The 27553-nt window shown below is 36.1% G+C and overlaps 1 protein-coding gene across 2 annotated transcripts in view; it reads left to right on the forward strand.

Annotated features, from left to right (window-relative positions):
• The first annotated feature begins 3080 nt into the window (after nt 1-3080).
• LOC121733402 (trifunctional purine biosynthetic protein adenosine-3) overlaps nt 3081-27553 on the forward strand; it is a 30886-nt gene continuing 6413 nt past the window's right edge. The window contains exons 1-17 of one of the 2 annotated variants that reach the window (XM_042123644.1): nt 3083-3492; nt 4803-5050; nt 6389-6569; nt 10712-10925; nt 16276-16406; nt 18624-18747; nt 19160-19379; nt 21013-21226; nt 21568-21766; nt 22073-22280; nt 22869-23116; nt 24729-24878; nt 25239-25401; nt 25671-25755; nt 26330-26576; nt 27007-27122; nt 27415-27550. In XM_042123644.1, coding sequence (XP_041979578.1) covers nt 3322-3492; nt 4803-5050; nt 6389-6569; nt 10712-10925; nt 16276-16406; nt 18624-18747; nt 19160-19379; nt 21013-21226; nt 21568-21766; nt 22073-22280; nt 22869-23116; nt 24729-24878; nt 25239-25401; nt 25671-25755; nt 26330-26576; nt 27007-27122; nt 27415-27550 — 3055 coding nt within the window. In that variant the 5' untranslated portion in view covers nt 3083-3321. Of the gene's footprint in view, nt 3493-4802; nt 5051-6388; nt 6570-10711; nt 10926-16275; nt 16407-18623; nt 18748-19159; nt 19380-20212; nt 20354-21012; nt 21227-21567; nt 21767-22072; nt 22281-22868; nt 23117-24728; nt 24879-25238; nt 25402-25670; nt 25756-26329; nt 26577-27006; nt 27123-27414; nt 27551-27553 lie in introns of those variants that run through there. The other variant, XM_042123645.1, reaches the window with a different exon arrangement.

Genomic DNA, 27553 nt, shown 5'->3' on the forward strand with positions numbered 1-27553 from the left:
ATGAAAATAGAGTGGAAGGTTAGAATGATTGTGTAATTTTTGTATATTATAGTTTAGATATGCCTTTACCGTTCTGAGACTGCGTTAAAATGTTGTCACTTGCAATTACAATTTTTATGTTTGTTAGGTATATCACCTAACAAACATAAAAATTGTATATATTTGTGATTTGTATGTAGTATGTATACACTTACATATTATAATATTGTATGTAATATAATATTATAATATGTAAGTGTCACTTTTTTCAAAATATCCAAATCTATCTAAAGGCCTCAGGCATTATCTTAAGACAATGTGTGTGTGTATCGTTGTCTTTGCAACATTCGAAAAAGATGCCACGGTTTTGCTGTAAATAAGTATGTGTTTTTTTTAGCGTAGTACGTACAGTTCGACAAGGTTTTAATTCAGAGGTTCCCAAACTTATTTTGTCTACTGCCCACTTTGAGAACAAATTATGTTTTAGCGCCCCCCTTGTTTCAATTTAAAATGCAATTCAAGAAATAAATCACCCCCACACAACGCCCCCATTTTTTTTCTGGGTTCCACACCTTTAGACCTCCAGCGCCCACAAGGGGGCGACAAGGGCGTTATCGCCCACTTTGGGAAAGACTGTTTTAATTGAACGTGGCGAGAAAAGGAACTAACGCCGAGAGCCAATTGTGAGTTTTTTGTTTGACATTCGATCGTGAACGCGTTTGGCGTTTACTAAGATTTTGTATGGAATTTGTACAACGCCATCTAGCGATGCTCACGAGAGTGAGCCCAGCCCAGTGGGTAATCATCATCAAAAAATGTCAAACAAAAAACTGACACTCGGCACCCAGAACGCTTCTATCATACAAAAACGTCATTTTTGACATGTGTTTGACAGTTCTCCTTTACCAGCAGCGCCCCGTCCACATTCATTTAAAAAGGATTAGAGCATTTTAACCCATTGACTTAATGTATATTATAGGTTTATGCTTTAACCCATAGACTTTAAACTGTCGTATTATAGGCTTTAACCACACTTTAACTCTTTAACTTTTGACACCAGTATATCGTAATTCGTAAACTCTATCTTTCCTGCTTGCACGAAGTGTACATAATAATATAATAAATTAATAACAAAGATGGCCTACAGTCACTTCTAATTGGCTTTTCTAATGGCCTTGTCTTGAATAATTATTATTTGTGCAAAATGACCGCCACAGTTCAAGGGGTATGTTGGTAATGAAAATTGTATTTTTTTTTTAATTATAAATAAATATTTTTCTTATAATTTGTGTTGTAAATAAATAATAAATTGTTGTATAAAATTGTATTTTCATTCAATAGAATAAATTATGCACAACAAGTTAAATGCCCGCTCTACACTCTCACAAGATATTCGTGAGAATCATCAGAGATTCTCATTTCTCATATTATTCTCCCGAGAGTGTGGGGCGGGCATTTTAAAGCTCACGAATATCTTGCGAGAGTTTGGAGCGGGCATAAAACTATCGACAAAATCAAATGGAAGTGAAGGACATCCCTAGTAGTTAATATACCTAGCGGAATAGAGCAACAATCTCGAGCTGTCAAACGAAACCGAAATTGGTTTCATCTGTGTGTAAAAATATGTGTACGTAAACACTTACACAAGCATGATTGAACATGAATTCTATGAGATTAAATTGTCAACGTGCGGCACGTGCCGACTGGACGTCACAAAAAGAGTGCTGCTGTCATGTATCACTTATCACACGTCTCTTTTTACCACGCAGTGTTACTGATAGTGACATCTCGCTTGCTCAGGCCTTTGTTTCTCTATTCCGCTAGGTATATTAACTTTATGGTCGTGACTGGTCGTGACTCGTGAGTCGTGAGTGTCGCAACTCAGTATGGTACTTTTTCGTGGGAATCGCAGACACAATAGCTATATTCTTATAAGGGTTCCGCAGCAGCAATAAGGTTTATTTCTATGAAATTAAAAGGTTTTTGATTTAAAAAAAAAACTACTTGCTAGATCTCGTTCAAACCAATTTTCGTTGGTAGTTTTTATAGTAATGTACATCATATATTTTTTTTAGAATTATCATGCCCCTACTTTAGAAGCTAGAGGAGGACACACATTTTACCACTTTGGAAGAGTCTCTCTCGCAAACTATTCAGATTAGAAAAAAACACGTTAGAAACCTCAATATGATTTTTGAAGACCTAGATCCATAAATATCCCACACGCATAGGTTAGATGAAAAAAAATTTTTTGTTTCAGTTCTGCCTATGGGGACCCCTAAAATTTTTTAATTTTTCCATTTTTGTATCAAAATCTTAATGCGGTTCATAGACTACATCTACTTACCAAGTTTCAAGACTATAGCTCTTATAGTTTCGGAGAAAAGTGGCTGTGACATACGGACGGACAAACAGACAGACATGACGAATCTATAAGGGTTCTGTTTTTTGCCATTTGGCTACGGAACCCTAAAAAGGGATGATACTACGATGTTGCCACTTTTTAATTTCTTCACTTTCTTGACGGACTATATGTGTCTGTCAAAATAAGCTCATACAACAGAGAGATTCACCTTTGCCTATCAAATTATCAATAGACACCTTTGATCCCAACATTCAGTTGTCGAGTTTGATAAGTAATAAATAACTCTAGTGCTGAGATGCATGTTATGGTCGAATTGAGAAACCTACTCTTTTTTCGGAAGTCGGTTAAAATTTACAAAATTATTTGTAAGTAAACACAATATCCTAAGACCTCCTCAGAACAATCGTGCTTAATACCACCACCACAAGCATTTTAGCAAATTCATGCAAGGCCCTTTACAAAATATGTCAAATTACAAATACGTAGTTTAAAAAACTCAACACTCGTTTTACCCCAACATCAGAGCATCCCGTGGCAGTCCGAATGTGGTCCATCCCTGATGGATACAGGATGGACTACTTTCATTCTGCCACAGTCAGATAAAAATAAATATAATAGTTTTTTTGTCATTAACTCATTACATTGTTGTGCACATCACTAGCAATACGTCATCGTGACTTCTATGAGCACTGCTGTCTGCTAATAATTTGTCACTTGTCAATGATCATTTGAGTTAAAATGTCACAATAATGTTGACGCGTGTGTAAAAATTAAATTCGTAAATAAATGACCATTTTCTTCTTTATATACCTAATTTGTAGAGGTATTTTAAATTTACAGAATAAATATTGAAATACTTCAGTAAATTACATACTTATTCGTTTTATATTCATATAAATAACATAATTAGACACGCGGTGTAACTTAAACTTTGTAAACAATTTTTAATATATTTTTTTAAAGTTTAATAAACAATAATGGGTGAAAACGTTTTGGTGATCGGCAGCGGAGGTCGGGAGCATGCTATTTGTTGGAAATTAGCTGATTCTTTGCTTTTAAACAAAATATATTGCGCTCCGGGTAGTGTTGGTATTTCGGGCACCAAGGATAATGTTGAGAGCGTAGATTTGAACATCAAGGACTTTGCGGTAAGTTTTTTAGTCCTAAGGTCTATTCACACTCGCTAACTGATGCAAATAACTCACTTACATACTTAGCATGAGAACCATTGAAAGGGTTTCTGAAATCATAGACATAATATATACAGGTTTATGTCTGAAATAATAGAATAAAAGACAGATTAGCAAGAGAAAACTGTCCCTAAAATCTGTCAGTATATTTCTATTCTTTAACATTTGTACTGTAGCCAGTGTACCTTGCTGGTAGTTTAATCTTTCATCATTCTTAAAAAGTAAGCCGGAAAATAAAAGTACCAAAATAGTAATCTGTAACTTACAAGGTGATTGAGAACTATTTGTGTCTGGTATACGGCACAATAACAATAGATAAGCTATTGTGTCTGGTTTTTACACGATTGTATTAATATAATATGACTATTTTTGATAAATAATTTAAACTTAAAAAAATAAATACACTTTCATAACTTAAAGTTTAGATAATCTAAAAAAGTTGCACAGCATAATATTTCATGTTTATTTTTTAAATCATCTAATTAAAAATTCAGGCGACATTATATTTAAAAGTTCACAAAATAAATTTAATGGATTTTTGATTCTGCCTCTATCTGGATAAACTCTGAGCTAAAAATTTTAGGTGAAAAAATGAGTCTGGTGTTTAATTTATATTTTGTTTTGTCTTTAAAAAATGGGTTTTAAATATTTTGAGGTGCCTTAACCCTTTTGTATAAAGCAGCAGATTCTCATTAAAGTAAGAAAGTTGCTGCCATAGTAATAGTTGCTTATATACATATTTAGGAGAATATTAATTTAATTCTGCTGTTTAATTTTACTATGTATTTTTTGTACCTATGTATATTGTATATATTCTTTATGATCTACATCATAAACTTTTTGTATGTACTTGACAACAATATTCTGATTAGAATTGGATAGAGTTTATTGACTCCAGTTTGATAAAATTCAGCTGACTCGTGTAAAATGTAGTGTTACAGATAAACTTTGAACTCCACTTTCACATGTCTATTTTACTTTGTTGCCAACTGATAAAATAGTTCTTGTAATAGTTTTTCTTTTTATTATGCTTTATTATAGATTTTCTTTCAATTATCATATTGAAACTTTTATTATGGTTCTTGAAGTTTTTTATTTAATAGCCACACTTTTATAATATTTTTAATACTTAGAAATTTATTAACTTTATAAAGTTTAGTTTTTTAAAATAGTTTGAAATTTATTAACTTTATAATCCTAAAATGAAATGAAGTTGAAAATTGTAATTATTTAACTTAAATCAGTTTTAATTAAAATTAATTATTCAGGCTGTTGCTGACTGGTGCAAAAAGAATGCGATCAACATTGTCATTGTGGGACCTGAAGACCCACTAGCAAATGGAATAGTCGACGCTCTCACGGCTGACGGCATCAAATGCTTCGGTCCAACAAAAGCCGGTGCCCAGATAGAGGCCAATAAAGACTGGTCCAAGAAGTTCATGACTAAATACCAAATACCAACCGCAAGATTCCAATCGTTTACTGATGCTAAAGCTGCTAAGGATTTCATTAACAAGTAAGTTTTTTATGTTTTATTAATTTGCACAGAAATTCATTTATTGTGTGGGTACTTTGATATCTTTCTTTATACGTAATATGGAGTGTAGATGGAGGAGAACTATCTCTGTATGTAAAAAGTGTCCGCTGAAATACGTTAAATTAGGGTGGCGCTACAGTAGCAACAGGGTAAATTTTAAATCATTTAGCAGCTTTTATTTCAGATATTTTAGGTTATTTCAGCTATTTTAGGTTTTTAACCCAGTAATTCTGTGACTCAGCTATTCGGCTAACTTCAATTTATATTTTGTCACCAACAACTACATTCATTCCATACCCTTTGCTGCAGCTGGCGCCACTCTTGGAGGATTTTTCAACTGTTATTTACTGCGTACAGCTGGACACTTTTTCAAATATCCCCCATATAAGATAGTTCTCCTCCATCTACCCTTCCAAAATACATAATATGAACATTGAATGTGAAGAGGTGGACTATAATAGACACAATTTCGATTTTTTAATATTAGTATGGAAGTTATAATTATAGTTTGTGAAAATTATTTACTCAAGTTACTCAAACCGGCGTGAAACAGCACTTGCGCTGTGTTTCGTCGAGTGAGTGAGTTTACTGGAGGCCCAATCCCCTACCCTATTCCCCTCTCTACCCTCCCCTATTCCCTTCCCTTCCTTACTATATTAACCTATTCCCTCTTAAAAGGCCGGCAACGCACTTGCAGCTCTTCTGATGCTGCGAGTGTCCATACGGAAGTTGCTTTCCATCAGGTGACCCGTTTGCTCGTTTGCCCCCTTATTTCATAAAAAAAAAAAGTTTAAATTTTTATTTTTGTTAATCTAGAAAAGAAAGGATTTTATCGTAAAACCATAATGCCGTCTTTATAGGTATACAATACAAATCTATTTATATATATAAAAATGGATTTCCAGTTGTGTTAGTAACGCTATAACTTTATAATGGCTGAGCCGTTTCTGCTTATTTTAGTATTAAAATAATAATTAAAGTGACACAAAGTTCACCGGGACAGCTAGTTAATTATAAATTGAAAATCAACAAATAAATCAGCCTCATTTCAAACATATTATCTCTTAAACATCCCAGAGATGTTTAAGAGATATATACAAGTTTAAATTTAAGCCAATATCCTTCCGAAGATTTTTTTGTTACGGCGCGACAGTCGACGGAATGTTTCTTGAATAAAAAATCAATATTTCACTAGATTGCAAATTAAGAATTAAATGTCGTTCGATGTTAGATTAAAAGAATAATTTACAAAAAAATGAAACTTCTTCATCCATTTTTTAACAGTATTTCTAATAAAAGTCCATTTCATTTTCTCAGTGCGCCCTATAACGCCCTCGTAGTGAAGGCGTCAGGGCTGGCCGCGGGCAAAGGCGTGGTGGTGGCGGCCAACAAGCAGGAGGCCTGTGACGCGGTCGACGAGATCCTCACAGACTCCAAGTATGGTGCGGCCGGGGAGACAGTTGTGGTCGAAGAGTTGCTTGAGGGGGAGGAGGTTTCGGTGAGTTGTCTGATGCTTAAGTGCTTGCTCAGACACAGCGGGAACCGCGCGGCTTGGACCCGTGCGTTTTAACCGCTCGCAGCTTATTACAAAATATTACAGCGTTCACACTTAACCGCTCGGTTTCTGCACGGGAGCCGCGCGGTTCCCGCTGTGTCTGAACAAGCACTAAGGGGGGTATTACATTATCATTTATATTGGATCATTTCTATGATCATATATAGGATCCAATATATATGATCATTTGATCATATCTGCATATTACATTATCATATTTCATTGATCCTATTTTACGTCGTATGTGGTTTCAATAGCCAATGGAGAGCGCTATTGGCGTTAGGTATTGACGTTAGGGTTACTAGATCTCAGAGAATTCGATTTGTAAAAAGACATCGTCATTTTAAATATGGCTTGTTTTTTGTTTTTTCAGCAAGATTATCCAAGTATATAATTAGAAAAATAATTACATTACATTATTTGAAACATATTAACGAACAAGAAATTAAAAACTCTTTTTTATATTAAATAACTGGCAACACCTATTTCTATGACCGTATTGGATCCAATCTCTCAGCAAATGTCAAAAATCTATGATCAAGGAAGAAATGAATCATATGTCTATATTACATTATCCAATATCATTGACTCAATGATCTCGGATCCAATATATATGATAATCTAATATCCCCCTTGGAAGCGATGAGAAAGTCAAGGTCATATTTTTTATAGGCACTATGGGCACAAAAGGCACCAAAGTTGGCAGAAACCTTAGTATATAATGTATGGAACTCGGCCTACGCACTTCCGTGCGCTTTGATAATGTGAGAATAACTTACGCCGATTTTCGTTTATCACACCTAAACCATATATTTGTCTGGCATAAAAACTATCCCATGTCTTTGTTGGGACTTAAACTGTCTCCAGACCTTTTACCAAAAGCGGTTCAGCGGTTTTAGCATCACGAGGTTATAGTAGACAGACATTAGAGAGATAAACTCCCTTCTGCCATTAAGAGAGTGAAAAATGGCTCAAGTTCAGAAAATAAAGATCTCTATATTATTTAAATATGTCTCTAAATACAACTTGCAAAGAATTGTTATTATTGAATAATTGGATTATATAAGTTAATGCGAAAAGTATGATTCAAAATAAAACGATAATTTCCTGCGACTCGCGCGGGTCACACAAACATGTGTATGCTGGGGGCTAGATAAGATAAGGCATGTCTTAATTATATTCTTCATGTTACTTTTTCAATTAAATACCTACAAAATAACATGCTTAATGCTTATTAGTCGGTTCCCTAAAGGGATTTTGTAGACAGCCAAGGACGCTAAAAATTGTGTTGGTCACCAATATGATACATAATATATAATTGTGTATATCTTCTTTACTAATGAAAATGTTAACACACTCTTGGACTATACAAGGTCGAATTGTCTTCCTCTGGCATATTTGATAAACCACATGACAAAAACAGCGAACCTTGAATTTTCGCTTAAAATTATATTAAGACTAGCGACCCGCCCCGGCGTCGCACGGGTATAAAATATAAAGCCACTGAAAAAATGATTAAAATCGATAGCTTATGAGTTATGATCCTTCACGTGGTCTACTTCTTATCTGTGCCAAATAACATAAAAATTGCTCCAGTAGTTCGCGAGATAAGCCCTTTCAAATATTTTCCCCCGTTTTTTCCACATTCTCCAATTAGTCTTAGCGTGATAAAATATAGCCTATAGCCTTCCTCAATAAATGGGCTATCTAACACTGAAAGGATCATCAAAATTCGTTGCGTAGTTTTAAAGATTAAAGAGAACAAAGGGACATGAGAGTAAAAAAGCGTCTTTTTTATAATATGTATAGATATAGATGCTGCTCAAATATTTTGATTACTAAATACTAAGGTGATATAAGTAGTTACTTACTGGTCTTGACTAACGAGTGTGTGAAACCTACATTGTTATCTAGTTATCAGAACCTTAGTAATAATAGCTCCCACACCGGTTTCGGTGACGGTGGCCGGTTTCATTGAAACCAGGCTAGCTACGCAAGAGTAATTTTATAGTGCCTAAGTGTGTGCGCAGTACACAAGAGCACTCTCTATTCCTTTACTCTCATAACCCAGTGGGAAGGAAGACCGACACGAGTCACGACCGGCGAGAGATCAGGCGCATGACCGACTTTTTACATGCCCATCCTTAGTACTTAATTATCGGAAATGTTATTAATGGGCGATTCCGCTAGAGACGACCCTCAACACGAATTTTTAAAGTATAGCATTTGTTACATTTTTTTATTGAATTAAAAATAAAAAGATGTATATTTACTAGCAAAAGAACTTTTATGAGTAAAAATTGTAATTTGAATGTTTTTTTTTGAAGTGATATCATCTAACGGCGCGAGAAAAACTGCTTATGCCACACATGATCATTTTTACTCTAAATCACTATCTCGAAGTTGAATTTCATTACATAATATTTATTGTATAAGTAATATAAGTTTCTATTTCGTTGTAAAAAAAAAAAAAAACAATTTTGAAATAGTTTTCAAACATTATTAAAGGAAAATTGCCATGGTTGTACCCGCGATAAAAAAGCTACAAAAGTTTAGTTTTCTCGCTAAAATATGTTGTTAATAATTTAAAACTTTGTGAAAGTAAGGAGAAATGTGAGGGAAATTAGAATTAATCATTGGAACAAACTATTTTATTATTTTTAATAAAAAAACAGAACCTTTAAAGTGGTTGCGCCGCGATCGAAGCAGTACAATTGGAAATGCAACAAATTAATTTTTGACTATTCTAGTGATTTTCGTCTTATTTCATATTATTAAGGTAAACAATAACGTTAGATTATATTTGTTATTATTACTTTACATGTAATTACAAGATTTATAAAAATTTGAATGGAGTCACATCGTGTTTTATATTTTTCGAAATATTTCATGTTTGTGTCATAATTACTTAACAGATGTTTCAAAATGATGATTTATATTCTTTTATTTTTAAAAATTTTAGAAGAAATGCTATAAATGACAGGAAAAATCATAAATATTTAATATTTTTCTTTGAAAAAACTATTGTTACTTATAATTCGCCCATATTCTTTTAAATTATAAATATTAATTTTGAATTAAAGGTGTGCTGTAGTTCGGTTTTATAACAATACATCGAAAAAGGTTTGCTTAATTTACATTATTTAACTGTTTTTAGTGATTTAGATGATTTCTTTTCTCAGATCGATAAATGACTGATAATTAAAAAATAATAAAATTTTAAATAGTATTATTACAATTTACTAATAATATTATGCATTGCATATCAAAAATGTAGAAATTAGCCGCAGACTTATGAATAAATTCAATTTCTTTAGACTCGTTGCGCCCGCGATATTCTGATGTTGCACCCGCGATCGTGAAAATTGTTACTAATTCCTAGTACTAATTACTTAAATTAATTGTATCTAGTTAAATCATTTCTTTGTCTTATACACTTTTGAAATATGGGTTAATAAATTACTAAAAGTTCCACAATTAGCAGTTTTCTCAAATGAACTCGTCCGAGTTCTTAATAGAGGACCAATTTGGTTGCACCCGCGATAGCACTTCAAACATGTTTTGTGGCTTTTCTTAGATTTAATTTTAGTTTTCATTTACAATTTATGATTGAACTAGTTAAAATGTATCCCTTCAAAAGATAATTTATTAATAAATGTGTTTTATTTTGTCAGTAGGACGCTTTAAGTGCGTCAAAATGTATAAATAAACTATACATTTTGACGCACTTAAAAACTAAAAAGTATATAAATAAACAGTAAATTTACTACAAAATATTTAAACACAAAAAAATATTTTTTAGTGTTTAAATACCGTATTTTGTAGTAAATTTTTGTGCAGGAACCTAGGTAAGTAATTACTATTTTAAGCTGAAAAATAACTCAAACATTTTAAATATTTTCGTATGAGAAAATGATTTTGGTATTACGTATGTATGAGAATTTCGATGGCACCCGGCCCCTTAACATGATTGGACGATACAAGTAGTAAGAATCAGTCTCTGATATCTGAATCTATGAATATCTGATTTCTGGTGTTTTATATGAATGCCACAAAAAATACAGGTGTTCTTTTTAACATTCCAGGTGCTGGCGTTCTCGGACGGGGACACCGTGTCAATAATGCCCCCGGCGCAGGACCACAAGCGCGTCGGGGACGGGGACACGGGCCCCAACACCGGGGGCATGGGGGCCTACTGCCCCTGCCCGCTCATCACCCCGGAACAGCTGGCTGACGTGAAGGACCAGGTGCTGCAGCGAGCGGTAGACGGGTTGAAGGCGGAGGGTGTGAAGTATGTCGGTGAGTGATGATGATGATGGTTGTGGTGATGATGGTGAAAACTCCACTGTTTCAAAATAAATGTTGTAAGTTAGTGAGAGGAGTGATGTATGTTGTTGGTGAGTGATGGTGGTGGTGGTGATGATTGTGGTGATGATGGTGAAAACTCCACTGTTTCAAAATCAATGTTGCAAGTTAGCGAGAGGGGTGAAGTATGTCGTTAGTGGTGATGATGATGTGATGATTGAGTTTTGTAATCAGCGTTTAAAGATGATGAGATATAGTTAAGAAGTCGTTGTAACCAGCCTGGATTTATAAAGGCCGTTATAGGCCACGGCTCACGGCCTAGCTAGAGGCGGAAGCATCCTAGGGGCGGAGCGTCCAAAGAGATTACGTACATGGGGCGGCGGAAATAAAGCCTTCGCTCATAAAAATATAAATTCGGCACTGGTTATAATATTATGTCGGTTCACAGTAATAGAACTCATGATACATAATATAAACTACAATAGTAGATAGCGAATATTTTTCAATTAAGCTGGGTTAAATTGAAAATGTTATTACAGTTGTTCAATTTCCTTTTCGGCAGAGTTAAGCCTTTAAAAGTAGCGCACAGTGTCTTACAGACGTCATAGCTTAGTATTATTTCTAATTTCTAATCTATATATATATATATATATATATATATATATATATATATATATATATATATATATATATATAAAAATGGATTTTCAAATGTGTATAATTAGTAACGCTAAAACTCGAAAACGGCTGAACGGATTGGGCTAATTTTAGTGTTAAAATATTCGTAGAAGTCCAGGGAAGGTTTTAAAGTGACACGAAGTTCACCGGGACAGCTAGTATTATATAAAATTCTCGTGTCACCGTGTTTGTGCGCTAACTCCTGTAAAAAGGCTCAGCCGATTTTAAAGAAATTTTGTATGTACATTCATTAGGCCTGAGAATAGGTATTTATCTTCTTTTAATATTGATACTAGAAATAATTTAAGTATATGACAAAACAACGTTTGCCGGGTCAGCTAGTTTTCCTATATAAAATACTATATTTATGATCTTGTTACTTGTTACGAAAAAAGTAAAAAGAAATGACTAAGGAAAAACTAAAAGTATTCTGAACGCTGGAGTTGATGGTCGGTAGCAGTTATTTCGTCGTTGAAGAAAGTATGAACTTTACACGGAGATAACTTTAGTACTTATTAAATATAAATATTTAATTATATTTTGCGGACTTTTGAGTCGATAACAATTCCTTATCAAAAAGTTCCACTAACTACGTTTAATTTGGCTAGCAACGAGTCTGGAGATATTTTAATTAGACGTATGATAACAATTATTAGTGTTCGGTTTTTTTTATTTGTCGGTAACTAACCTTTTCTGTGTTATCTTTTGTATAGTAATATTGGAAAGTAAAGGTTACTGTTGAATATTACGACGACCACTGTGGTTCAGTTGGTGACGCGTTGGTAGCGCAAGCCGGAGGTCGCGGGTTCGAACCCCGCCGACGGAACAAAAAAAAGTTTTCAATGTTCCTGGGTCTTGGATGTGTATCTTGGATGTGAATATAATAAAAATCTTAAATATATACTATAGTATAAAAGTATTAAATATATTTCCGTTGTCTGGTACCTGTAACACAAGTCCTTCAAGTACTTAGCACGGGGCTAGACTGACGTGGTGTGAAGCGTCCATAGATATTATTATATGAGTCTGTTAATAAATCTACAAAGTACTTAATTCCGTATTTAGTAAATAAATATTAATTAAAATACTCCTACTTTTCTTCTGATTAAATACCTAATAATAATATGGGTCTATTGGACACCCCTTTTTGTGGAGTCCAATAGACCCATGATTTACTTTTCTAGCTGTTGAAATTGGCAAAAATAATATTATGTGGAAATATGCGGTGCGCCATTTACCACTTAAAATATTATTATATATGGCGCACCGCATATTTCCACATAATATTATTTTAGTTAGACTCAATTTGTACTGAGACGTTCATATATTTATGAACGTCTCAGTACAAATTGAGTCTATTTAAGCGTAAAGAAGCTAATATGTAACTTCATATGATATGCCGTTATTTTGTAGAAAATATAGCGTAGGGTAATATAGTGCATCCACAAGTGCACTCATTACACCTAAATAAAGGTTATCTAACCAAATAGACCTAGATACAACCAGCCAAAACCGGTTCTGACCAGTAACAGTCAGTGGTCTCTATCAGCATAGAGACCACTGACTGTTACTTTACACTCCTGGCACGAGTTACCTTATCTTATAAAATGTTTATAGCACCTTTGATTGACAAGTTACTTAGTTGTCTAATAACTATTAAGTTATGTATCCTGCAGAAGATAGGTTATCTAGGTATTTATTGGACCCTTTTAGGATCTCAGTTTACTGTTGGTATCGCTTATAGTCAAATCAAATCAAAATAATTTATTCATGTAGGTCACACAGTAACACTTATGAACGTCAAATAAATAGTTGATACATTTACAGCATTATTAAGATTAAACTTCCTAAAATTATTACAAAATTCCATTTTATCCAATTTCCATTTAATATTGTATTATTACTTACTTATTGACAACTTATTATCAGCAATTTTTTTTATATTAAATATAGATAGTCTATTGTGTTAGGAAAAACAAAATATACTTTGATGTTTATTTAATTATTTTTATTTACAAATACTTTTAGGGAAATTTAACTATGAAGTGTTGAGTATTCCAGTACGGTACAAAATAACATGTAGTCATGGACTACTTTTAATTAGTCACCTATAACAATAAACGTAATGATTATCAGCAACAAATAAATTTAAATAGGCCATAAACACTCGTTAGATTTGTCTAGCATAGTTCTAATGCGTACCCACATCAAGTGGCAACACATTCAGTGTAAACTGCCCCACCTCTTCATCTTTAATCTATATGATAGATATACAATTTATGCTGGTCGTGTGTGTAATAGTATAGCACTGGCTTCGATACTCAGAGCAGGCGCTGGGTAGAGTCGAGTATGCAAATATGAGGACCGAATACTGTGAATGTGGTTGAACTCACTCAATAAAATCCCACTTTTTTTGGTAAAAAGTTTGGCCCGTGCGAGTTTCTTATGCCGGTTCTTTTCGCCGGGTTAGTTCCCGAACCGGTGTTAGGTTATCACGTAGACATTCTGAAAAGATTTAATACACTTGGAAATAAAACATTTTTAAGCGTGCAGGTTATAATTCTGAATGTTGCCAGCAGTCAGTTTAATCAGTATGACACTTGGCAACATTCAGAATCATAATCTGCATGCTTTTCTGTATTCAACCCTATTCACAAAATGCAGTCCTCATATTTGTTCTTATCTTAGGCGCAAGCGTCTGTGAACCGAGACATCATTAGATAAGCAATTGCCACGGGCTGCGCGCAGTTTCTAGTTGACCGTAGGGCGTTTTGTCACGAGGATTTGCACGCGAGGTGGCGCGCGTTATGTTCGTATTATTTCATAACCACTATAAACTTAAATGATCCACATATATCCTAAAATCAGGAACGCCTTGATACATCAATTTTTATTGATCTCGCTCTCGTTCTTTTTATTGAAAAAAGACATGATATATAATCTAACCCCCTTACTAATAAACGCTGCATAAGCTTTGAATAGTTATACAGTGTTTTGTCTTCTTTAAACCAATTAAAAATGTCACTTGTGTGACAGAAACAAAACACTGGATAACTATTCGAAGCTTCTACAACGTTTATTAGTAAGGGGGTTAAAATAAATAGATAGCGACCCGCCCAGACTTTGCGCGGAAGCAATGCTTTATACCTATGAACCATCCTCTTGAATAACGCTATCTATTAAAGTAAACGGCATTAAATTCCGTTGCATATTTTTATAGATACAAGCGAACATATAAAAAATCTACTATAATAGGTATTTATTTGAATCCACAAATAAAAAAATAAGTAATCAGTTTTTTTCCCCTTACTTTGTTATTTTCGGCTAATTACATAAGTTGTTTTTTTACAATGGCCTCACTTATTTTCGTCCTGACTTTGACCTTATGTTGTTTTAGCACTTGGCCTGGCCTCGAGGTATTGTCTGGTGCCTTATCATTTCTCCTTAACCTTAGTCTTTTTGCTCGTGTAATTTTTTGATATGATTTGTCAAGGACTTAAAGAATATTAGTCTGGGTTATTACTGATAGGCTATCAAAATATACATGATATTTTTCTTAAATATGGCGTGCAAGTGTTACCACGAAGTTTAATTCACGAATAACTTTAGACTTCAGTTCAGTGCAATTGGACAAGGATGAAATGAAAAAAAACTGGCAAAATAGTATATTACGAGTATGTTAAACATTTGGAAACTTTAAAATAATAATATTATAGTAGGTTAAATAGTACCATCGAAGAAATTGATTCATGGGCAGTTGACGGACCAACTTCATTTGGTCGGATCATGTCAATTCAATGTTAATTGTGATCTGTCGGCTGGGTTTGACGTAACGCGACCAAACTACGTAGGTCCCCCATCTGCCTAGGAATCAACTTCATTGATAGTACAGATGCATGCACTTGTTGATAGTCTAGAATCTAGATAGAATACTGTAATAATTATACTCTGATAATTAATATACTGTTACATAACATGTACATAAAATATCGTATTCTAATACGTATGAAATTGATAGCATAGTAAAAGTGGCAGGCAACAGTTAGTTAAATTGCCTAACAGATCAAGTGTTAACGTAGACAAGGGTTATCGGCTATTCTTTTAGCATATTGACGACATTATAAGATAAAATACAAACAACTTATAAGTTAACATGAAATCGATCTTCATACTGCGTATTAGAGTTGATTTTTGCTTGGGAAGCTGAGAGCAATTCGCGTTTGATGCAAAAGCAGAGATAGCCGCGTAAGACAATGTCAGGGTCAAGAATTGCGCGTTGTTTTTTATATAAAATGTTATTGACAAACAAGTGGACTAAATGGAATAAACAAAATAAATATATGATAAAAAATGTAGAATAAGTAATTGGCTGTGATTTAATTAAAAAAAGTGAAATGGGTTACGCAATTAGTAGTATATGATTTAAAATAATAAAAAAAGTAAAATGGCTAATGCGTGCACGTTTTGCGTACCGTACGCACATTTTACGTGTCGCACGCACTTCGCAGGCATTTTGCATGTGTATATTATGTAAAACGATGTAATTTGGGATATTGTCGCTTATTAATGTTTGATTATTGTTTTTTACCGACTACCAAAAAGTAGGAGGTTATATGTATTTTTCCTACATGTTCAATACTATAGTTTTTCTTTATTTGTGTATCAGGTGTGCTGTACGCTGGTCTCATGGTGACCAAGTCTGGCCCCATGACGCTGGAGTTCAACTGCCGCTTCGGCGATCCAGAGACGCAAGTGATCATGCTGCTGCTGGAGTCTGACCTGTACCAGATCGTTAAGGTGAGGGTTTGGAGTATTTACTGGTAAAGTGGGCTCTCGCGTGACCTTTAGGGTACTACCAGAGTACCTATTTAGCCAACAAGAATTCGATGTCTTACAAGTTACATAATATAATATTATTTTAAGATTATGACAGAACCACTTCTGGTTTTATGAGTCTTTGGATGTTTGGCATAAGTTCAATGTGTCGAAGTCCGGCATACTTTTCTCAAATTAAAGTTTAACATAATTTATTGACTTGAGATTCGCTTTTTAAAGTAACTTGTGTCATTTGAAATTATAGGCTATATATTAATTAGACCTATAATGATCTAAAAATAGTCTTAGTTGCAGTATTTTTTTATTAACGTGCTATTTTTTTAAAACTCGGCGTGTAGACGGACTTCACTTACAGTTTGAGGTAAGTCCGTCTAGTAGCAAGTAGCCCTAACCTGTGAATTTATACGTGTGAGAGCCATGCTTCGGCACGAATGGGCCGGCTCGACCGGAGAAATACCACGTTCTCACAGAAAGCCGGCGTGAAACAGCGCTTGCGCTGTGTTTCGCCGAGTGAGTGAGTTTACCGGAGGCCCAATCCCCTACCCTATTCCTTTCCCTACCCTCCCCTATTACCTTATTCCCTCTTAAAAGGCCGGCAACGCACTTGCAGCTCTTCTGATGCTGCGAGTGTCCATGGGCGACGGAAGTTGCTTTCCATCAGGTGACCCGTTTGCTCGTTTGCCCCTTATTTAATAAAAAAAGAAGTAATATGCATGGCAACGGTTTCTAGCAAAGCCGCAAAACGGCCATTCAAATATGTGTATAAGGTGTCGGTAATAAGGTTCGCATTCCAGAGAAAATTAATTTTATAACCTAAGCCTAAGTGGTTACAAACATTTTTTGAAAAATCAAACACTAAACTGAACATAAAATAATGTTTATTACAAATTCAAAATTATAATAATAATTATTAGTGCCGGCAAAATCAACAACTTTGATTCATTAACATTTATATTTTATGGGATAAGACATACTCCCCTACTTAATTTTGATTCGATTATTGTTTATTCATAATATGTCTATTTAGAACCCATTTTTTTATTCCTTAATATTAATATTTAGTCAGTTGAAATAACTCTTTAGTTCACGTGGCAGATTGGGGCCATGCACGCGAAAGTTACGCGTTTTTACCATTATTTTCGCCGCTCAATTAAAATTATAACGGGTTGTTGGTCCGGGAGGTAGGATTTTTCATGACGTGAATAAATCTGAAACGAATAATTATGGCATTAGAAAAAGAAGTTATTTTTACAAGTTTTTTTTTGTTTACGATAAAGGGGTCAGTCGAGGAAACGGATCCCCTGACAGTAAGTGAACTACCGTCACCCTTGGACACCTGTAACACCAGGGGAGTCACAAGTGCGCTGCCCACTTTTTAAAAAGGAGTAGGCTCTTTACGTGCAGTAAAATTTGGGCAATGCTATGATCTAGCAGTCCTATTTTTAATGCAAATAAACAATAAATACATGTAGGTCTGAAAAGGTTGACAATATCTGATTCGAGGCAAGACCAGCATATGACGGCCTTTCCTTATGCAAACTAGACGGACTTCCCAATTATTGCAATTTTAGGTTAGACATATATGTTGCACGTGATAATAACGAAATTAAAGCGATATTAACGAATTGAACATCAGTAATAAGTAAAAGGATCACTAAATTACTTACGTAATCCAAGAAACTCCAAAAATTCCTTCGTATTCCCACTTTTTTAATTTTTTTTGGCAGAGACTTACACTCCGACTGCGAGCTGAAAACGGGAAAAAAATGGCAGATTGTTTTTTTCGTAACAGGTAGTAGCGACATGTCTGTTTCTTAGGTCATGCATTTCTCTGCGTGAAAAAAAAAAGGTCAAACTAATTCTGTAATATTGTTTTACCCACTGAGCCATATGAAACTAGTCGTTCAAATATGGAAGTTATTGCCGATAGACGGACTTACCTCCCAGACGGACTTCGACACGAGTAAGGTCAATACCTTACTTTGAATTTTCCCAAGTTATTCTGTTATGTTAAAAGTAAAATATTAATTAGGAGATTTTGAGCTCTGTAATTTATTTTGGACAATAAAGATTTTAATTTAATGTAAGTTGCCATGTCCCATTATCCCATACCTAATGGTTCAAAGCTTTTTGACTACAGCGCCATCTGTAACTCATTTAAATTTTGTCTTGTTCCAGGCATGCGTGAACGGCACTCTGAAGGACATGCAGGTGAAGTGGAACACCAACGTTTCGGCGGTGGGCGTGGTTCTCGCTTCTAAGGGCTACCCGGAAACCTCTACTAAGGGCTGCGTTATTAGCGGTACGTATAACATACGACAGTAGACTGCAGGCTATATTATAATGGGGCAGGTAAAAAAACTACGTCAATTGAGCTATTGCTGTATAAGATAGTACTGATGACTGACGTTGGTATTATGGTCGCAGAGCAAGTAGACATTCATCCGAGTAAAAGAGACAACAGTCGATTGATGAATGTGTAACTTTTTATCTGCTAGATGGCAGATGCTATAAATGTTCTTAGTGTTTGTTTAACACAATTTTAAGTGGAGAAGGGATGTGAAATAAAAGCGCAAATTAATTTATAGCTAAGCAGTGTATAGCTCTACAGATTAAAATATATTGAACTTCTACACACCTTTAATAACCGCTTGACAGCAAGCGATGCTATAAAATATTTGACATTTCATCCTAAAATATTTTTTATCCTGCAGGTTTGTCATCCGCGGCGGTGCGCGGCGCAGTAGTCTTCCACAGTGGCGTGACGCGCGGCGCTAATGGCTCCCTCGTCACAAACGGTGGCCGCGTGCTGCTTGCCGCTGCGACGTCCGCGTCGCTGCGCAGCGCGGCTGCTGCTGCGACTGCCGCTGCCGCCGCCATAGATTTCCCCGGCCGACACTACCGCAAGGACATCGCGAGACGCGCCTTCAACAAGTACGTATAGCTCTGTCTCTCTCTCTAACATTACGAATGCGTTTCGCTGCGGAGCGCGGCTGCTGCTGCAATACCATATAAACATCGCTAGATACATCTTGAACTAGTAAGTATAGTTTTCTCTCTCACTATGATATCAACGGCGGCTGTGTTCTGCCTCCTAACTTCTTCTACTCTGGCCAAGTATTGCCAGCATTGACAGCTCCCAAAACATAGCTAGCTGCGCCATTAACAAGTACGTATGATCTCTATGCCCTACTAGCGGCCAGGCCGCGGCGGCCATCGAAAGTATGGTGTGGCCGCTTGACAGCGTGCGGCCAGGTGCGAGCGGTCTATGGCGGTTTCATACTAAGGTATCTCGATGGCCGCCGCGGCCTGGCCGCCGGCCGCCCGCCGCGGCTTGGCCGCTAGTGCGCGCCCGGGCTATGAAGACGTGTCGCATTGTATACTAGATGTATGCATGATAAGGACGCATGAATTTTTTTTACGCGGCCAAAGGTATTCCATGAAATATTATTTTTTTATGTAAACAAACTATACTTTCTTACTTAATATTCATAAGTCCATAGCCAAACAAGTCACTGCTAACTTAAATATAACGTTAGCTTAAATATAAACATTAAATATTATTGAATTACTTGTAAGACTTAAATGAATCCATCAGGTTATACTAAAATATATTACGTTTATATTTTAGTATAACCTGATGGATTCATTTAAGTCTTACAAGTAAGTTAAATAAACTTAGTAATGGTAGTTTTAGTTGTTACAGTAAATATTTGTGCTTTTTTGTCTTTTTATTTTTTTTGTAATTATTCGTTGGTTTGTTTCAGTTCTTTGTCGCTCGAGTAGTTTTCCTTATTTTGAGTTCTCATCATAAAGTTTCGTATAATTTATATTCCATTAAAAAGACGTTTTGTTCTTGTTACAGTTGGTTTTTGCATGTTAAAAGTGTTTAAGTCATTTTTGCTTCAAAACTTATGTTATGTTTGTTTTGATGTCAGAATCATATCATTTTTCAAATTACTTGCAATAAATTGCCATTTCTAAAACGCATTTCATTTCACCCCAATCCTAATTACATAAACTGAACTCTCCATCTTTAAACGTGTTTTGGGTTTTGATAAAATGTCATGTTTTCCGACAAGATTTTTATTACAATGGAGTCTTTGAATGGTATTTAAAATTTATATTTCTTCTAGCATAGCATCAACATCCATTATCATTATGTTATGTTATCAATACTTACGGCCCTAACACAGAACCCTGAGGAACACCAGATACTGTAGTTTACGCTTTCCAAAGAGGGTGCTATTGGATGTTCTTACTTCCATAAACTTAATAGCTATTTGAGAATGCACAACAAATCATGACTTGAAATCATATAAGCATAAAAATGATACTCGTGAAAATTCGTGATCCACGTTCTCAAAAGCTTTAGTCAAATCTAAGGACGCGATTTGATCGCCAGGTAGATAAAATTTTTGTATTCTGAAGATGAGAACATTATTTCTTTATTAAATCAGTGTTTAAAAACCTTATGACTTAGCTTTTACTATTACTTTTTATAAACAAGCATTGCTTTAAGTACTTAAATTGGTATAACCCTCTCTAAATAAAACGTTTTCCCTAGAATCAACGGTCTTTCCTACCTCGAGAGTGGTGTCGACATCGACGCCGCAGCCAACCTCGTCCGTATCATCGAACCCATTGCGACTGCCACTCACAGGCCGGGCGTGCTGGGCAGACTGGGCTGCTACAGTGGCCTGTTCCAGTTGTCCGCTATGGACAAATTTAAGGACCCGGTGCTTGTCCAGGGGACTGATGGCGTTGGAACTAAAGTGAAGGTGGGTTTGAGAGGAGAAATTGAGAGATATATTATATGTTGATGGTTGATGACCACTTTTGTTAATGATGGTAGTGGTTGTTTGCATCAGTACTCACAGCTCCAATAGAATACTTTAAACAAACCCCAGAAATGAAGCAATAATAATAATGGATAGTATGTTCGCTACTAAGCTTTCTAAAATTCACCACTAAAGACTATAAGTCACCCACAAACTATATCTAAATAACTTTACACGCAAAGACATCGAACCTTAAATATACTGCTGCAATGCGATTAGTGAGAGGGTTAGATAGTCTTTTATCAATTTTGTTAATTCGTATGTTTTAATTCTTATTTTAGATAGCGGAAGTGATGTCGAAATTCGACACGCTAGGCCAGGATCTCGTGGCCATGTGCGTCAACGACATTCTATGCGCGGGCGCGGAACCGTTCGCGTTCCTCGACTATATGGCGTGTGGGCGGCTGCAGTTGGACACTGCCGCTGCTCTGGTGAAGAGTATTGCTGATGCGTGCACGCTGGCGGGATGTGCTTTGCTGGGTAAGTCGTTGTCTGTCTTATAGAATTTGGCAAATCATTTTGCTGTCTTGTAGACGTAAACAAGTCCTCTTGTTGTCATGGCGAGTCATTTTGCTGTCTTGTAGACGTAAACATGTCCTCTTGTTGTCTTGGCGAGTCATTTTGCTGTTTTATAGACTTTGCCATAATATAATATGTAAATATTAATATATTCGTTGCTAATGCAACGAACCGTCCTGAAGTCAGACTTATACTTATATAACATCAAATTCATACAAAAAACCAAGCGTTTTAAAGTTATGAATATAAGAATGCTATAACCTCCAGGTGGTGAAACCGCCGAAATGCCGGGCATGTACGAGGTGGGACAATACGACCTGGCCGGGTTCGCAGTGGGCGCGGTAGACCGGCTGAAGCAGCTGCCCAGGGTCAACGAGATCAGAGCCGGGGACGTGGTGTTGGGGCTACCCAGTAGTGGCGTGCACAGCAACGGGTACAGTCTCGTGCAACGGATCATGAGGGAGGCGGGGCACGGGTGAGTTGGTCTTAGATGACGTAGGGAATGTTTCCTTAGGATAAGTATTCGTTTAGTGCAGAGGTTCCCAAACCTATTTTGTCTACTGCCCACTTTGAGAAAAAAATATGTTTTAGCGCCCATTGTTTCAATTTAAAATGCATCCAGATGAAATCACTCCCCGAGTCTCTACACAACGTCCCCATTTTTTTCTGAGTCCCCCTTTGGACCTTTAGCGCCCACAAGAGGATGTTATCGTCCACTTTGGGAAAGGCTGGTTTAGGGTAACACGCAATTGAGCTTTTGCAAATCAGATATTATACTATAGTATGCCATGGGGTTAAATGTATCTCAAGTTAACGTGAATATGTTATAGTGGTTTTTATTCAGCGTAATGCGTTATTTGGTGTATAATTGTGTGTCGTACGCAATTTTTTTTGACGCGTTTTTAGAATTAAAACAAGGTCATGTTGTAATCACTTAGGTCGTTTATGTCATCTAATTATAGTTTTGTGTTTGCTCCCGAAATCTATCTCAATGCTCCAAGAAATCTATTTTTCCCTACTGCGACAGTACCATTTCATAAACTAAACCAAGTTTGTTTTTCAGATTCAAAGACAAAGCGCCATTCAGTGCAACGAATCGCACCTTCGGTGAAGAATTCTTGGAGCCAACTGAGATATACGTCAAGGCTTTACTGCCGGCTATCAAGAAGGATCTAGTTAAGGGTCTGGCACACATCACCGGCGGCGGACTGTTGGAGAACATACCCAGGATCTTGCCCGCAGGAGTCAAAGTCAAGTTGGACGCTACGAAGTTCAAAATAAAGCCGCTTTTCGGCTGGCTGCAGGCTAAAGGTAAATCTAAAATACAATCCATACTAATATTATAAATACGAAAGTGTGTCTGTCTGTCTGTTACCTCTTCACGCTCGAACCGCTGAACCGATTTTGCTGAAATTTGGCATGGAGATACTTTGAGTCCCGAGAAAGGACATAGGATAGTTTTTATCCCGAAAAAATGTACGGTTCCCGCTCGATAAACGAATTTTGGCGCAACGGAGTTGCGGGTGTCATCTAGTCGGTAATATATTCTTATACTTTGTTATCATACATCTTAATAGGCTACTTGACCTAATTTTTTTTCTTCATGCTAATCGCTTCTTAATCATTCATTTTCACAAAAAAAAAACTAATATTTTAATATTTTACACAGTAGAAACCCATAAAAATGTTGATTGAAAAATATGCCTTATAAATGGCGCCGAAAACACTGTCCGCCATAGTGTGACTTCATACTTTTTGTATTTTAGACACTCTTTATTGAACATTTTTTTATGTGCTAAATGTACGAGTCTAAAAGTGGCCAAAAATTATAAAACAATTAAATAAGAAATTAGAAATCATTTGTAATGTTGAAAACTTTTGGAGAAAAGTTTTGGCCATTTCATTTCCCGTCTACAATAAATGGAGATAATATATAAAACTGATGTTTTATTTGAATTTTTCAAGAAAATATATTTTAGAAATCTTTCTAGGCTTATTCTTATTATTTATGTACAAATAAACTTACATATAACGAGCGCGATAAATAAAATATATTAAATTAGGAGTCTGATGACGTCACATCCAAATCGGAAATACCGCAAAAGCGTTTTCGTCAGTACAAATCCTATTTTCATAAAATCATATTTTCAAATCGACTTTATTTATCAATCAAAAGCTTTTATTTGATGATAAGGGTGAAATACGGTTTCCTAGGCCAAGTTCTACTAGAAATATGCATTAGTTCAATGAAATTGAATATAGGTCAAGTAGCCTATTATTGTATTTCTATACAGTGTGTAACAAAAATAAGTGATAATACTTTAGGGTGTGTACGTGTTCCTTGTAGAGAGTTCACTGTGAAAGTGGAAGCGCTGAAAGACGAAATTTTTTTTTCACTTTTGTATGGGCAAGAGCCCGAGCGTCACGAGTTTCCCCATACAAAAATAAAAAAATATTTTGGTCTTTCAGCGCTGCTACTTTCACAGTGAACTCTCTACAAGGAACACGTACACACCCTAAAGTATTATCACTTATTTTTGTTACACTCTGTATATATATATTTTACTTTTGTTTCACCTCATGCTTTAAGAAATAGTAACGATAATACAAATGAAACGGAATAAAATAAGCAGGCCCAAAGGTCAAAGGAATAAAAATAAATAAATCTATGACTTCATTCATAGGTAAAACTTTTTTTTTCCGTTAGTCGCGTTAGGTCCTGATTAAAAAGTTTTAATTAAAATGTTATTCATTCATAGGCTTTCACTTTTCACATTGTTAGGTAGGTTAAATTTAAGTATATATCAAAATATATTATACGTTTGGCTCTCACTAGATATAACGATTCAACGAAAGAACAACAACGTTAGAATGAGACAGACTTCTGCCACGACCTATATTAAGTATTGGTATCTTTCCCCAGGTCTAGTGTCAGACTTCGAGATGCTGCGTACATTCAACTGCGGAGTCGGTATGGTGGTGATCGTCGATCCGAGCTGCTTGCGCGAGCTGCTGGCGAATATAGTTGGCGTCGTTGACGTCATCGGAGTAGTCCAGAACATCGGGAAAGAGGGTAAGGGATTATGAAATTTGTTGGTGTAGACATAAGGTTGATGTAGTAATGGTGGTACAGTTGAGCTGGTTATCCTAAGAGAAGGCAAGGGAAAGTGATCGGGGAGTTAGTGAAAACATGATCGATAAACACTAAATAACCGGTGACGAATACACGCATAACAGAAACATTTGTTGTGTATATTGCTATCGCGCTCTTACGTCAGAGAGGACGACAGCATTATATTTGTGAAACAGCAAACAAGTCAATTTAGTGGTTAAATTTTTTCAACGAATTTCTAAGAGCTCCATGACCAGACTATATTATTCTGTCTATTTTACCAAATAATTATATCTCACTCACTCACATTCTCTCTTTTAGGCGGTCACCAAGTGGTAGTAGAGAACTTCCCAGCGGCTATGGCACCGCTAACCGCGCCCTACAGCCGCGGCGCCGCGCCGCCCAAACCGCTGTCGTATAAGGACAGTGGAGTCGACATCGAGGCGGGAGACTCGTTGGTGTCGCTTATTAAACCGCTTGCCAGGTAAATATCGGGTTTTATTATGGTACTGCTAGTTGGTAGGTAGTAAGTGTAGTTGTAGGCTTAGAAAAAGATAATGTATGGTGTTAAAATATTATGTAAGTGTACTATTAGAAAACAATCTAATGCGTGAAGTTGCTAATGTTATTTCGCTGTCCGAGTTGACAACGGTGTATTAAGTATAACTATAACCTGAATTCTGTACTATTCTCTTCTAAAACGAATATGTTGCTTTTTAAAACTCGTATTGCTAATGTGATTTTGTATTCAAGGTCAACATCACGGTCCGGTGTGTTGGGCGGTCTCGGTGGTTTCGGAGGATGCTTCCAGTTGAAGGCCGTCGAACAAGAATATAAGGTAAATATAACTTTATTATATTCTTATGAAACTTATACAATAACGAGCTTTTGCCCGCGGCTTCGCTCGCGTTAAGAACTATTAATATATATCAACTTTCATCCCCTATTTTAACCTCTTGGAGGTAGAATTGATCAAAGTCCTTTCTTAGCGGATGCCTACGTCATATCATCTACCTGCATGCCAAATTTCAGCCCGATCGGTCCAGTGGTTTGTGCTGTGCGTTGATAGATCACCATGTCAGTCAGTCACCTTTGAGTTTTATATATATATATATATATATATATATATATATATATATATATATATATATATATATATATATATATATATATATATATTGATATTGCTACTATTCTATTGTCTATTGCTACTTGACGCTTTCATTCGCTCATGAAAATGTTAGCTTACGAGTTACGACACATAACCATCGCGTATCTTAAGAAACGGAATAGCTTTTGTGTTTGAAAACTGTTATTTCCCGAATTTTCTACGTGTTTTGCGAGCAGGCTATAATAAGTATAGTTACTTCAATGATATCGAGTTAACTATTTCATTTACTCATACTCCACAGGACCCGGTACTAGTCCTCGCATCAGACGGCGTAGGTACCAAACTCCGCGTCGCACAATGTATCGGCCGCCACGACACCATCGGTATCGATCTAGTCGCGATGTGCGTCAACGACGTGCTCTGCAACGGGGCCGCACCGCTGACCGTGTTGGACTACTTCGCGTGCGGCGCGCTTGACGTGCGCGTCGCTAGGGACGTGGTCGCTGGAGTTGCGCAGGGATGTAAAGAGGCGGACGCGGCGCTTATAGGTTAGTCTATACCTATCTACTATCCTCTATCAATCTACTAGAGTCTATACCAATTTCTGCTAAGTGTGGGAATGTAGTTTATTTTCCATTGACAATATTATGTTGTTGTATTAAAACGTGTGACCTTTTTGGGGTTCTTTTATTGTTGTTTAGGGCCATTTCGACATTTGTACACTACTTTGTTGTAAATTAACGTCAATGGAGCTAATTTTTCTTGTATCTAGATTGTTAATTATACGTGTTGCCATGTCCGAAGTTTTGAAATATTTGTTTGAAACATAACTATAAGGCCTCTTACAGACGAACGGCACTTGCCAACGGCAGATACTGCAACCTACTGCATACTACTGCAGCCGTCGACAAGTGTCGTCAGTTGTATCTGACGAGTTATGACTTATGACATTAAAATAATCTTTTATTTTTATTACAGGCGGCGAGACGGCCGAGATGCCGGGCATGTACGAGGCGGGCGCGTACGACATCGCCGGCTTCGCGCTGGGCGTGGTCGAGCGCTCGCACATCCTGCCGCGGATCAACGACATCGCGGTACGTATGACGTATGACGTCACAGCTCTGTAACGTTGTGATGACGTCATCTTCGAGAATTTTCGACAGCACTGTTTGGAATAAAAGCAGACATTTTGTTGCAGTACAAAATGCAAAAACATAATTTTATCTGTGATTCAGTTAGTCGATGCAGTTTTATGATTTGAGAGTCAATTAGGTTTGAGTTTACTTGGCTTTTGAGCGTATTATTCAAGACTTTCTTACTTTAAAATGAAGACTTGTATTTGTTTCTTTATTGTGTATCTAAACTTAAAAATTATGTTTTCTTCAGGTTGGTGACATTATCATCGGTCTGCCATCAAACGGCGTTCACAGCAACGGGTTCAGTTTGATCCACAAACTCATGAAGAAGGCAGGACTCTCGCTCAGCGATAAAGCTCCTTTCAGCTCTGAGGGTCTTACTCTAGGTG

Source organism: Aricia agestis, chromosome 13 (genome assembly GCF_905147365.1).
Source record: "Aricia agestis chromosome 13, ilAriAges1.1, whole genome shotgun sequence".
Classification (NCBI taxonomy): Eukaryota; Metazoa; Arthropoda; class Insecta; order Lepidoptera; family Lycaenidae; genus Aricia; species Aricia agestis.